General features: G+C 24.7%; 3 protein-coding genes across 4 annotated transcripts; 1 reads left to right on the top strand and 2 right to left on the bottom strand.

Moving 5' to 3' along the window:
- Window positions 1-621: 621 nt before the first annotated feature.
- Window positions 622-3,532, bottom strand: Surf1 (surfeit locus protein 1). The gene is made up of 5 exons (XM_029299026.2): window positions 3,158-3,532; window positions 2,228-2,349; window positions 1,953-2,150; window positions 1,696-1,869; window positions 622-1,518 (listed from the first exon to the last, which is right to left on the bottom strand). The coding sequence occupies exons 1-5, from the start codon at window positions 3,362-3,364 to the stop codon at window positions 1,305-1,307; spliced, it is 915 nt and encodes a 304-aa protein (XP_029154859.1). The 5' UTR covers window positions 3,365-3,532; the 3' UTR covers window positions 622-1,304.
- A 693-nt stretch (window positions 3,533-4,225) lies between these two features.
- Window positions 4,226-8,244, bottom strand: Nse4 (SMC5-SMC6 complex kleisin component Non-SMC element 1). 2 transcript variants are annotated; one of them, XM_085487990.1, is made up of 8 exons: window positions 8,127-8,244; window positions 7,733-7,897; window positions 7,568-7,660; window positions 7,228-7,358; window positions 6,456-6,570; window positions 5,225-5,542; window positions 4,984-5,096; window positions 4,226-4,472 (listed from the first exon to the last, which is right to left on the bottom strand). In XM_085487990.1, the coding sequence occupies exons 2-8, from the start codon at window positions 7,836-7,838 to the stop codon at window positions 4,413-4,415; spliced, it is 936 nt and encodes a 311-aa protein (XP_085344116.1). In that variant the 5' UTR covers window positions 7,839-7,897; window positions 8,127-8,244; the 3' UTR covers window positions 4,226-4,412. The 2 variants fall into 2 exon arrangements, with proteins under 2 accessions (XP_085344116.1, XP_029154864.1); XM_029299031.2 differs by having other exon boundaries at window positions 5,225-5,527; window positions 8,127-8,242.
- Window positions 8,245-8,424: 180 nt separating this feature from the next.
- On the top strand, window positions 8,425-10,954 carry RpL14 (ribosomal protein L14). Its single transcript, XM_029299032.2, has 4 exons — window positions 8,425-8,485; window positions 9,185-9,286; window positions 9,679-9,873; window positions 10,758-10,954. The coding sequence occupies exons 1-4, from the start codon at window positions 8,483-8,485 to the stop codon at window positions 10,917-10,919; spliced, it is 462 nt and encodes a 153-aa protein (XP_029154865.1). The 5' UTR covers window positions 8,425-8,482; the 3' UTR covers window positions 10,920-10,954.
- Window positions 10,955-12,938: the final 1,984 nt, after the last annotated feature.

The raw sequence follows: 12,938 nt of genomic DNA, 5'->3' as shown, positions 1-12,938 counted from the left end.
AATTACAAAAGGAATATAGGAGCTCTCAGGTGAAATTTTTGCTAAAAGAAAGCTAATATCTTTTTAAAATTAAAATTCTTCAGGACACCTTTTCTCTGAGGCTCGCATATAAATGAAATACTGCTTATATATAAAAGCGTTTTTTATGCCAAGCCTTATGGACGAAAGTGATGCTTTTATCGAAGCGTTTGAATTCATTTAAAAGCATCGCATGTCGCGACAATAAAGTATACGAATATATCCTTCATCTTCACAATCGCAAAATACATAATAAATATAAATCCTCTATACCGATCAATATAAATGGAACAAAAAATATTATAAGCATGATAAAATTCTATCATGGCTCTTTAGTAAAAGATTTTCACAATTCAATATCATAGTGAAACGAAAAATCGTTTAAAAATTCCATTTAAAAAGGATAATTTGTGAAGACACGATTATAGATTATAGATTTTTACCGAATAGATCTAAAATATGAAGATAGTTATTTAATGTATTTAATTTAAGTGTTAAGAATAAAATATGTAAATTGTCTGTTATAAACGGGATTTTAAAAAAAATATGAGAATGATAAAGAAATTTATTAACACAAGATTTGAGAGAATAATTATATCATCGTTAATGAAAGAAATGTTTTATTATTTTTATCACAGTCTGACAATCCTACTAATCCCTCTTTATTCTTGTTTTTCTAAACAATTCTCAATATGTTATCATATTATCGATATGTTATATATGAATATTCGATCGAGATAAAATTTTTGTATATTTTTATATTTTATAAAGATATTTTTATGTAGATTTTAAGGAACTATGTTATTGTATATATGTATATCATGACAATTATTGAGAGAATTGTGTTAATTATTATTATTATTATTATTAATTAATACAAGTTCATATTTTTTTCGCAAAAGAGCAAGAGATTTTTCTTTTTTGCAAGAGATGGAAACTACACTCAAAATTATTATGTATATGGAATAAAACATTTTATAAATCATCTATAGCTCTAGCAAAAATAGTCCTTTTGACGCCAAATTATATAAAAAATTATTACTTTTGTTATAATCAGAAGACAATGTTGCTTTATCTTCTTTTTTAAGATCCCTCTAAAATAAATAAAAATATCTATTTAAATAAAAATAAATTACATAGAAGATGAAAAACATAGAATCGCAAATAAAAAGCAACTAAATCACACGATAATCTATATTTTATACACTTTCTCTCCATCTCTTTTATACATTTTTACAAATGTTTCGGATAAATTTTTCCCTCTTTGCCTCTCTAAAAAAATGCGACTAAACGAGTGGTAGTTTTTGCATAAAATATCGAAACCACATGTAGCTCGTGCTGGCGAACAACCCATACCAAGTGAGTATATAACTAACGTGTTCGTTTCTTAAAGTTACTTTTGTTTGGCCAGCAATTGGGCCATGTGGTGTACTATATCCAGACAATAATTCTATGTACACAGGTTCTGCTTCTGCCACCTTTGCCATTGCGTTTAAATCTCTGAAAAAAAAATAAATAAATGTAAATAATAATTTAAAATATAAATAATAATTTAATGTTTCACTGAAGAAAATACATGTTATTTACAAAAATTACTAAAAAATTCTTCGATACAATAATGTTAAATAATAGTATATATTAGATAAATATTGTGTTGCAAAAAAAAAAAATCTATACCTGAAATGCCATACTCCTTTTTCAGGAGCATTATCAGGTACAAATGTAGGTCGTTTCTCAGTTTTTCTAATAATGCCAATGATTTCTGTAGAGTCTGTAATTTTATTCTCTATCATTTTGAATAATGTACGATCACTTTTAGGTATCCATCCACGATTCACCATGATAGTCAAGCTGAAATAATCATTAATTAATTCCACAGAGTTAGAATAAAGAGATCTTTTTTTCAATAATCAATAAAAGCAAATTGTAATTACTCTCGATCTTCCAGTTTGAAAGGTGTGATCACGTAATATCCTGTGCTCGATTTGCGAGAAAATATTCCACTGCCCTTTTCACCAACAGCTTCTCCATCTAGAATTAGACTTCTAGGTCCCATCAAAAATTCCTTTTCATACAAAAATCTTCCTTTCACCTTTGCACAATAATATTCCTTGTCCTTCAATTCATCTAAACTGAAAAGAATGCACTTTTATCAAATGTCTGCAATTAATAGAGAGTACTTGCAATATAAATTGTCACAATTTCCTACTCAATTGGCAGCTCAATCGGCTCCGCTGAAGTACGATGCTTTAGGTCTTCTATTAAATTCAGCTTCCATCGCCACCTCTTAATTTGCCACGTGCCGAGCGCAAAGGTAGCAATAGGTATACTCTGTATAGAGATCGCAATATGTAAAAATTAAAATTCTTCATTTAAAAATGTGAGAAATTTTACTCTTTTCTAGAACGTTATCTTCATTAAATATTTTTAAAATTAATATATCACAATTTTATAAATATAATTCATATTTATAATGTATAAGAAAATTATCTAATAAATGTTACATAAAATTGTTCAATTTTTAAATATTTCTTCTGTATATAGATTTATATGTCAAAGTATATTAATTAATAATAAATCAACATTATATTTATTTAAAAAATTTTTGTATTTACATTACACACTGATTCTTTTCATTGTGATATATAGTTATAAATTCTTAATATAAATTATATAATAATAGGTATACTCTGTACAGAGATTGCAACATGTAAAAATGTGAGAAATTTCACTTTTTTCTTGCACGTTATCTTCATTATATTTATAAAATTAATATCTTCATTATATTTATAAAATTATCTTCATTATATTTATAAAATTAATATATCGCAATTTTATAAATATAATTCATATTTATAACATATTATAGAAAATTATCTGCTAAATGTTACATAAAATTTTCTAAATTTTTAAATATTTCTTCTGTATAAAGATTTATATGTCATAGTATATTAATTAATAACAAGCATATTTATTTTGTTTACACTGCGCAATCATTCTTTTCAACTGCAATATATAATTATACATTCTTAATAAATTATATAATAAATAAATTTTAAAAACATTTCAAAATTATAACTAAAATTGAAATTATAAATTGTAACAAAAAATGGATGAATATGTTTGTAACATTACTTGCCAACAGGCAATATCCGTACACCCCAATAGAGTCCTCCGATCGTTTGTATTTATTGCTTTCGAAGGCCTTGCGCGTTGATATTTTGCTCTTACATCTTATTTGCATATTTTTACAGACATCATCGAACAATAACACGTGGGTTCCTTTATCAAGCACATATCTCGCAGTTCTTGAGCCTCTGAAAATTCTTGCAGCTGTCAGATTCATATTTATATATATGTTTAATTCAGGGAACGAGAAATCTTGTATCTCTAATTATTGATTTTTTATCGTTGCATAGAAAATTCACGTCAAAGACAATTTTTTGCAACAAAGTGGAGTACTGTGAAAAATTAATGTATATTTTGATTTTTTGTCGATAACATAAACGATATAAGAAAATAGATAGGAAACTCCATACTCCATACTCAGTTTTAAATAGTGTTTTGAGCGCCACCTGGCCGAATATGAGCAAAAATTAATATTCAAATAATAATTAATAATAATAATAATAATAAATTAATTAATAATTATTATTATTTTTAAATTAATTACTAAATAAAGTTATATATGCTAAATAATAAAATATATCCCAAGCAACAAACTAACTGACATCGGTTTGCTACTTGGGACCTTATTAAATATGTGGAAATAAAAATTTCTCTTGTGTAATTATATTCATTTTTATTTATATTAACAAACATAATATGTAATATTTATAATATATTATTTTAAAACATATATATATATATATATGTAATGTGTGTAATATACATTAGAATGATATATACAAATTTTATTGTATAATCATTTCGATTATTAATTTTGTAGGAAAACAAAGTATACATAATCATCATAAAAACAATTAATGATTTATTTAATCGTTATTTATTCGCGGAAGTAAACTGCCTGCGACGAAATTCAGTCATTTTAATTTTTACTTTTTCACAATATATTCCAAATAATGAATCTAAATAAAATGTCAAGAAAAGACAGGTGAAAAAACATTATTAAGTACAATTATTATTGTGACAAAGTTATTGTGTAACTTATTATTGTGACAAAGTAATTAAATAAAATAATAAACTATTATTGCAGCTGATTTTAATTATTATTGTAATACAATTATAACACTATCGAAGAATTATCCTTTTCTTTTTTTTAATAAACATATATAACTAAAAGTACATTTAAAACAATTTTCTGAAGATTATAAAAACGAGATAAATTTTAGATTGATGAAAGAAAATATATATATTAATCTATATCAATAGTATTACTTATTTTCATCAAAATCAATCATTGGTTCTTCTTCTTTGTATGTCTCTTTTAATATCTGTCAAAAAAGTATTTATATTAAATTCCGTCACATATAATTATAAAGAATTTTATATAATATATATTAAAAGTTTAATTATAAGTAAATATATTATAAGTTTATTATATATATATAAAATATATACATGTATATAAAATTTTAACTATATATACAGGGTGTCCGGTAATTGTCGCCTCAACCGTCGTGTGCAGATAAAGTGAGTTAGATGACTGTCTACGAATCGTGTTCGAGAAATCTTCGTGTATCGTGTTACAGTAGGACGTCTCTTCTCGTCGCGCGCTTCTATTCGCATGGATTGGCCGATCTTTTTTATTTAATAACTCAATAATTATTGCGAAAATCGCAAAACGATAAAGGACTTTCCTATTCGGTTTAATTCACTTTATCTGCACACGATGGTTGAGGTGACAATTACCGGACACCCTATATATAATTAAAATTAAAATTTTATTTGATTTAAGGTCCGCAATGATTAGCCTTAATAAAAATAATTAAGAATTTAACTGACCGTCCAATATTTCATATTTATGGAAATAATATTCTGAACACCTGTTCTAGTATCTGTTCTCGGCAAATTTTTTGGCTTGCGACATGGTTGCACGACAAGGTTTCCATTCTCATCTGGAATAAAAATAATATCCATCATAAATATTATATCAATAATATAATATAATATATAAATATTATTATAGATTTTTTTAGAAATAAAAAAATAATGACTGGTATGTTTTGCATAAAGAAGAAAATACCCTTTCTCACTGTCACTACTCCGTCTTTCACAAGAAATGATATGTATAGCATATTTCTCACAGTCCTTCCAAAATCGTCCGGAGGCAGAATTAATTTGAAGAAATCGAGCGGTTCATGTTTTTCCTTATAATAGGATATGATTAATTTTCTAATCTTTCTCACGGTTCGTTCTACACTGTCCTCATCGTTAGTATTTACATCTCGCACCAGTTTCTCAGGCACTATCATTGCAGCTTGCTGTGCTACTCTCTGCTCAGGTTTCTTTCTAACTATGACTTTCTTTTCTAAAGGCTCCAATGTACCTAAAATTAAAAGCACTGTATTCTTGAATAGCTATGAACTTAAAAAAATCACTTAATTGTATATTTTTAGAAATATCTGCGTCAGGAAATAATAAAATATTAATGTTTATACAGAGTGAGTTAAAATAAATTGAATAGAAACTATCTCTTTTATAATTGATAAAAATATGATAGAGAAAAAAGTTGAAGAACATAATGAGTCCCAATTTTTTATGACATCTATGAAATTCAAATTACATTTTTCTTTAAATAGAACTTTATATTTTTTACTATAATTAAATTAATTTTTATTATTCTGCATATTAAAATATCATAAATAATCAAAATAATCTAACAATGTAGAAGATACTTTGATATAATATATTATGATATACAAAATATGAAATATATTGAATCACACTATCTTAAAAAATATCTGTTAAATTTTTCATAAAATAATGAGTAGAGTTGATAACTATTTTTATACAAATGCACCATTACATATCTATAATATTGAGTTCTTGATACAATTATTTTTTTTTTTATTTATTTGTAGTTACTTTGTATAAAAATAATTAATTAAATTATTAAGAAATATTTTACAAGATACATTTTGTAAGTTACATTAAATTTAAAAACATATTTTGTAATGTAAATTATTAATTTATAATTATAATTCTATGTCCACATTTTTATATGCAAAATAAGAGAATTAATATGTAAGAAAGAACATAGTTCCATTAAAAAAAATGCAATTGCACATTATAAGTGCATTGTTGTATCAGTAAAGAAAATAATTAGAAAACTGAACATAATTATTATATTATTCTTTTGAACTTATTTCTTTACCATTTTTTTTATCATCAAGAAAAAATTATTTCCTATTTAAATAAATTATTCTGTATATAACTCTACTCCTAATATCCAATATCAATAATTATAAACAAACCTAAAATTGTAGAGCAATTAGGAACTCTTTTGAACATTGTTGTTACTTTTGGCTCCAAAAACGACCAATCCGGTGGTAATTCTGGATTGTCTGACATTCCTTGTATATGTTTCACCTAAATAATTACGAATATTATAGTACTATATATATATGTAAGAATAAAATAATAAAATATATCTAATTATTATATACTGTAGAGATTACATAGACTACATTACACACATAAACACAAATATATACATACACATACATATATATATATATGTATACAATGTTAGAGTTAATCAAGAGATTTGCATATACAGAATATTAATTAATTTGCACCGATTAAGTACATAGTGGTATTACTTAATAAAAAATAAGTCAAGAAATTATTATATTAAATTGATTTTATTAATATTTTCTTATTTAATGTATATTTTTATAATTTATTTAACATAATTTATAATTTATTACAATTATATATATATATATATATATATATATATAAATATATATTTATAATTTATTACAATTTTATATATATATATAAAATTGTAATAAATTATAAATTATGTTAAATAAATTATAAAAATATACATTAAATAAGAAAATATTAATAAAATCAATTTAATATAATAATTTCTTGACTTATTTTTTATTAAGTAATACCACTATGTACTTAATCGGTGCAAATTAATTAATATTCTGTATATGCAAATCTCTTGATTAACTCTAACATTGCAAATAATTATGAGCATATAATTGCACTTTTAATGTACTGCAAACATACCAGCTTTTGTGCAAAGTCAGTATAGTCATAGTCATTCATTTTCTTCGTCAATGAGACAGTGCAAGTTTTCAGGACTTTAGAAGATGATATCATAATTAGTGAATCCATAACTACTTCCTGCTGATTGAAAACTAAAAATATAAAAAATAAATTATGCTACTTCTAGAAGATTATAAAATCCTGCTCAAATTATCATTTTATTTTCGCAAAGCAAAAATGATGTAAAAAATATCATACGTAAGATATATAAAATATATATTATATATGCACATAAGAATATATATTATATACAGAATATATAATACTATACACAGGGTCGAAAATAATTTTTAAAATGTACCTTTCTCTTGTATATCTGTCTGAGTAGCAATGATATCAGCTTCAGTTATAGCTTCATTAAGTTTATTTATGGTAGATTTATTGATCGAAGTCTCTGTAAATTACTCATTAGTTAGTTTTATGTTAAATATAAAAAAAAGATGGATAATGCAAATTAGATTCTTACGTAATACTAATGTCTGCTCCAAGGCACGTTTTAAACAATCTTTACGTTCTCTAGGACTTCTCCTGCATGAGGATGAATCCGACGAAGCTGCACTACTCTCAGACATTGTTGTGAGATTGTTTCAAAAACTTTTTCAAAGGTACATATGTATAAATATACTGTTTTCTGTAAGAAGAGATAATTAAGATAATAATATATTTAAATTAATTATATAAAATAGTTCATATAACATTTTTCATATCATTAACATATCAAATAATTAAAAACTAAATGTATATATGTACTTATAAAAAAGTACACAAAAAAAACATAAAGTTAGAAACTTTCTGCAGAAAGAAGTTAACTATTTTATAATATATATAGATGAATATATATTTGTATTTTTTCTTCTCACATGGAATTACGGAGCAAATATATTTTATATTTGTTCCCTTGTTTGAACACAACTTGGAAAATAAATAAATGTCGCTAAATACAAAATACAAACAGTATATATAGTAAATCAGCAGTGTGGCGAACTAATTCCGACTAAAATCCCTAGAAGTAACTATATACTACCAGACAGATTTTTGACAAAAATGCTTGTACGCCAAAAGTCCCTATACGGCAAAATCCCTATACAACAAAAAATCTATACGCTGAAAAGTCCCTAGACCAGTGCCGGCTAGGGATTTTTGTTCCTTGAGTGTGGCCACTCGATCGCGGTTTATCCGCTTTTCTCTTGCATGGTCCTCTCGTTTCCGGAAAATCATGGTGAGTGAATAAAGCGACCGTTCAGACTCAATAATATAATTATATCGTGTAATAATCGTGAAATGCGATGAACGAATCGGTTTTTAATGCTTTTCTCGCTTCTCTCGCGCGTTTTTCCTTTTAAGTTTACGAGCTATGCGAAGATCTTGCACGAGTTTGCAAGTCTTAACCTTCTCGTTGAACGAACTTTATTAATCACATGTGGTTCGGCGAAATTTTAGATGCATATGTGCTCTTAAAAGCGCGATATAAACTGTATTTTTCATCTATATTCTGAGCTTCGAGCTTAGAAAGTTCGCATCTACCAAATTCTTTAACACACTTTATTTTTAAATCATTAATTTTATATATATATTTTTTTCAATAACACTTCTATATAATTATGCATATTTATAATCATTTATATATATTTTTTTTTTAAATAAAACTATATAATTTATGTATATTTATAATAATTTATATATATATATATACATATATATCCAATGAAATTCTAATTTATATATATTTTTTTGAATTGTATAATGAAAATATCTTTCACAACTGATTTTACTTATCGAGTTTTATTTTCTTATAATTTTGAGTTGCGAGAATGCATATGCAATGTTGCGTGCTAGAACTTATTTATAAAATTGCAGATTAATATAGATCAATCAATAATATCCAGCCATCAATAATATTGTATTCTTTTATTAACAGCCGTTCCAGAGATTTGTGCAGTCAGGCCGTGTGGCCTATGTGAGCGATGGGCCTTATCAAGGCAAACTGGTCACTATTGTTGACATCATCGATCAGAATCGGGTGAGAATAATATTTTTTATTTTTTTATTTTAATATGTAATGCATATAATTCCCAAATGCTTATTGTAATTAAGAGACATTAGTGATAAGATATTAGGGATTGATTACAATTGTGTTTCTCTTGCAGACATGCAAAATTTACAGACAATTATTTTCTTATATTGTAAGATATATAGACACAGATTACATCTGTTTTTCAGAATTAATTGTTTTCTCACTTGTGTTTCTATTTTCTGTATTTTATCAAAATCAAATGATGAACCAGTATTATGATAGGAAATGCCGGCTGATTTTTAATGATGCTAAATTATACTGACGATTACTTCTACAGTTACTATGATTTTTCCATATTAAGAATCAATTCTTAAATTCTTACTCTTACTCTCTTCAAGGTTCTGGTCGATGGCCCATTGACAAGTGTACCCCGTTGTGAGATGAGGCTTAACGAGCTTCACTTGACGAAATTCCGCTTACGTTTTCCATTCTCCGGATCCACTCGTGTAGTACGTAAAGTATGGGAGACGGCTAATATCAATGAATTGTGGAAGCAGACGATGTGGGCTAAAAAAGTTGAAGCTAAAGAGAAGGTAATTCAAAGAATTCAATTTTAGCGTCAATTAATGAACGCTATTTTATGTTAAATATAATTATCGCGTTCTTATTTGACATATATTGATATTATAATATAACTTTATGTTTTAAAAGAGAAAATATTTGTTTTTTTATTATATAAGGTGTTCCATAGGAAAATGCTGAAACTAATCAGTTGTCATTTTTTAATGCATACAGTTATTGAGAGAACAAAACTTGTGTTGAAAAGAGGAAAGTCTATAGTTTTTTAATGGACATAAATAAAATGTTTGTATATCAGTTTATTTTATTGAAAAAAGTAATGAAAAGTGCTAATAATCACATATGTAAACTAATGATAAATATTTTCGAAGTGTGCACCATTTGAATTTGAACCTTTTTCTAACATATCATTTTTAATATTATTGAAGATTCTTTTAATAGCTGCTATTAAATCTGGCACTGTTAAAAATATTTATCATTAGTTTATGTGATTATTAACACGTTTTTCATTCCTTTTTGTCAATAAAATAAATTGGTATACAAACATTTTATTTATATCTATTAAAAGCTGCAGATTTTCCTCTTTCCAACACAACTTTTGTTTTCTCAACAACTGCATGCATTAAAAATTGATAGCGGATTAGTTTCAGCAATATAACTTTATGCTTTAAAAGAGAAAGAGAATATATTTGTTTCTTATATATAATACTAGATTTTTATAAATTTGTTTATAAAAACTTATTTAAATGTGTACATGATGAACCAGTATTATTGATAGGAATTGCCGACTGATTTCACTGATGCTAACTTAATATTCTGAAAACACATTAATGATTTTGATAGTAAAATACGCCTTAACATATATTGTGTACTAACATGAAAAAAATCTTTATTTCAGCGTGCTGCACTTTGTGACTTTGATCGTTTCAAGCTGCGCAAAGCGAGGCAGATAAGGAACAAACTGCGAACGAACGCGTTTTTCAAATTAAAAAAGAAAACCAAGAAGACTAAAGCAGGTGGTGCAGCGAAGAAAAGTACGAAAAAAGCTGAGAAAAAGTAACAAGTTTTGAATTAAATACAAAATTATTTTACAAAGGTCTTGTTATTTACGATATACCTTTCACATGCTATGAGAAATTATTGGTCGAGAGCCTTTTTATTTAAGTAATATTTGAAGTTATTAGAAAAGTAATATTACAAAATTTGAATAAGAAATAGCAATAAAGAGTTATTATAATTCTATTGCTATTTCTCATTTTCAGCGGGTTCTAAGTGGCAAGTACATAATATTTGTCATTACAATTCCAACAAACTTTCTCATATTGTCATTTTATAAATTTTTTACATTAGGGAGGAAGGATAATAACATAACAAAATATTAAATAATTTAATTATTTCAGTAAAATCAATTACATATACATATATTTGAATAATATTATGTATATTATATGTTGTAAATAGTGTATTATAACACTATTTAATTTAATTTATATATATATATATATATATATATATATATATCAGTAGTAACAATATTATAATATATATAATATTGTATATTATATTATAATTATAATATTTTTTGTTGCTACTTGCAACATTTAACATAATTGTGATGTGATAATTAATAAGTATTTATATTTATTCCATATGACACATTGAAAGCGTTAATCTACAGTCGATATACATATATGAAATAATAATTTTATTCAAATATACCGACTATAGATATAAGAAAAATAATTAGCGTGTAAAATGTGTTTATTTAAAAAAGATATTGAAAAAAATTTAATATTGAAATAATATCGAAGATAAATGATTTTAATGAGTTTTAAGATCATTAAATGTAAACAGATAAAGAAATTTAATCTTACTTATTTTTTTCTCTTTAAATATATTTAATCTAAGCGATAATTAAAATAATTAAAGTATTTAAAATTTTGTTTTAATATATCTATGTGTATCTTTAGCAGAAACACAACTATAACATTTTAATAAATTTGGAAATTTGCGGTATAAAAATTCAAATAAAGATTTTTATTTTATTTTTATTTAATTAAATAGAGATTATTATTACATATTTTACTTTAAATAGGAGAGGTAGAACACGAGTAAAAAAACGCATATTTAGCGATTAATATTTATTTCTAAAACAAATATATTCTAAATATTTGAATGTTGCGTTATATTCTTATTTATTCATTCATTCATTTATATATAAATTATAATTTTATATATATATCAGATTTTTATGTACAATGTTAATACTTTGTTTTTTCCTTATGAAAAACTGGCACAACTAAAAGAATGTTTGGATGAAAAAATTCTTTTCTATTTTCAGTCATTGTATCGCACATGCGAATTGGAAGATGCAATTGCATTTTAAATTCAATTCGTTTTTCGCGACTAAAGTAATTTAATCATATATAATTAATTATACAAAAATTAAAAGATACACTGATCAAGTTTGAACAAGTGCAACCAGTTATCATCAATGCACTGTACAAATTGTTTATGCGATATTTTACATCGTATAAATTAAAGAAAAAATCATTTTAATCATTGACGTCAGAATGCATTAATTGAACGTACTATTTCATGTATCCGGTTATTTGCATTTTTTTGCTTTTAAATTTCTTTCTTTTTGTATAAGAAATATTAAACTTTGTACAAGAAATCACTCATTTTTCTCTATGTAGTAATAGGTACTAATAGGTACTAATAGGTACTAATAAATGTACTAATAAATAGCAACTTTTCTACAAAGATAAAATATTTGGCGAATAAAATAAATCTTTTTTTTCTAATTACGTTTCTTTTAACACTGGAACCAATGAAAGAAACTTTTATTATTGTTTAATAATAAAAGTATGAGAAAGAGAGTTATATACAGAGAGATATAATTAACAAATCTAATATTTGAAATTTGCAAACGTATGATGATATAAATGCCAAATAAGAAATTTATATATAATTATAATAATTAAAATATTTATATATAATTATATATATATATAAATTAAATATATATAAAATTATATGTAATTAAATTAATTACATATAATTAGATTTATATATA

This window comes from Nylanderia fulva, unplaced genomic scaffold, assembly GCF_048542155.1.
Source record: "Nylanderia fulva isolate GAGA-0341 unplaced genomic scaffold, ASM4854215v1 Scaffold60, whole genome shotgun sequence".
Lineage (NCBI taxonomy): Eukaryota > Metazoa > Arthropoda > Insecta > Hymenoptera > Formicidae > Nylanderia > Nylanderia fulva.
This window is presented reverse-complemented; position numbering and strand designations above follow the sequence as displayed.

What these genes read in the sequence shown, in the direction of transcription:
- Nse4 (XM_085487990.1), bottom strand. Translation starts at nt 7,838, where the DNA reads ATGTCTGAGAGTAGTGCAGCTTCGTCGGATTCATCCTCATGCAGGAGA. An exon ending in GACAGATATACAAGAGAAAG is followed by an intron (nt 7,359 to 7,567) that starts GTACATTTTAAA and finishes TTATATTTTTAG; the next exon opens with TTTTCAATCAGCAGGAAGTA. An exon ending in TAATTGCTCTACAATTTTAG is followed by an intron (nt 5,543 to 6,455) that starts GTTTGTTTATAA and finishes TCAAGAATACAG; the next exon opens with TGCTTTTAATTTTAGGTACA.
- RpL14 (XM_029299032.2), top strand. An exon ending in ACATCATCGATCAGAATCGG is followed by an intron (nt 9,287 to 9,678) that starts GTGAGAATAATA and finishes ACTCTCTTCAAG; the next exon opens with GTTCTGGTCGATGGCCCATT. An exon ending in AAGTTGAAGCTAAAGAGAAG is followed by an intron (nt 9,874 to 10,757) that starts GTAATTCAAAGA and finishes TCTTTATTTCAG; the next exon opens with CGTGCTGCACTTTGTGACTT.
- Surf1 (XM_029299026.2), bottom strand. Translation starts at nt 3,364, where the DNA reads ATGAATCTGACAGCTGCAAGAATTTTCAGAGGCTCAAGAACTGCGAGA. An exon ending in TGTACGGATATTGCCTGTTG is followed by an intron (nt 2,350 to 3,157) that starts GCAAGTAATGTT and finishes ATCTCTATACAG; the next exon opens with AGTATACCTATTGCTACCTT. An exon ending in AAAGGAGTATGGCATTTCAG is followed by an intron (nt 1,519 to 1,695) that starts GTATAGATTTTT and finishes TTTTTTTTTCAG; the next exon opens with AGATTTAAACGCAATGGCAA.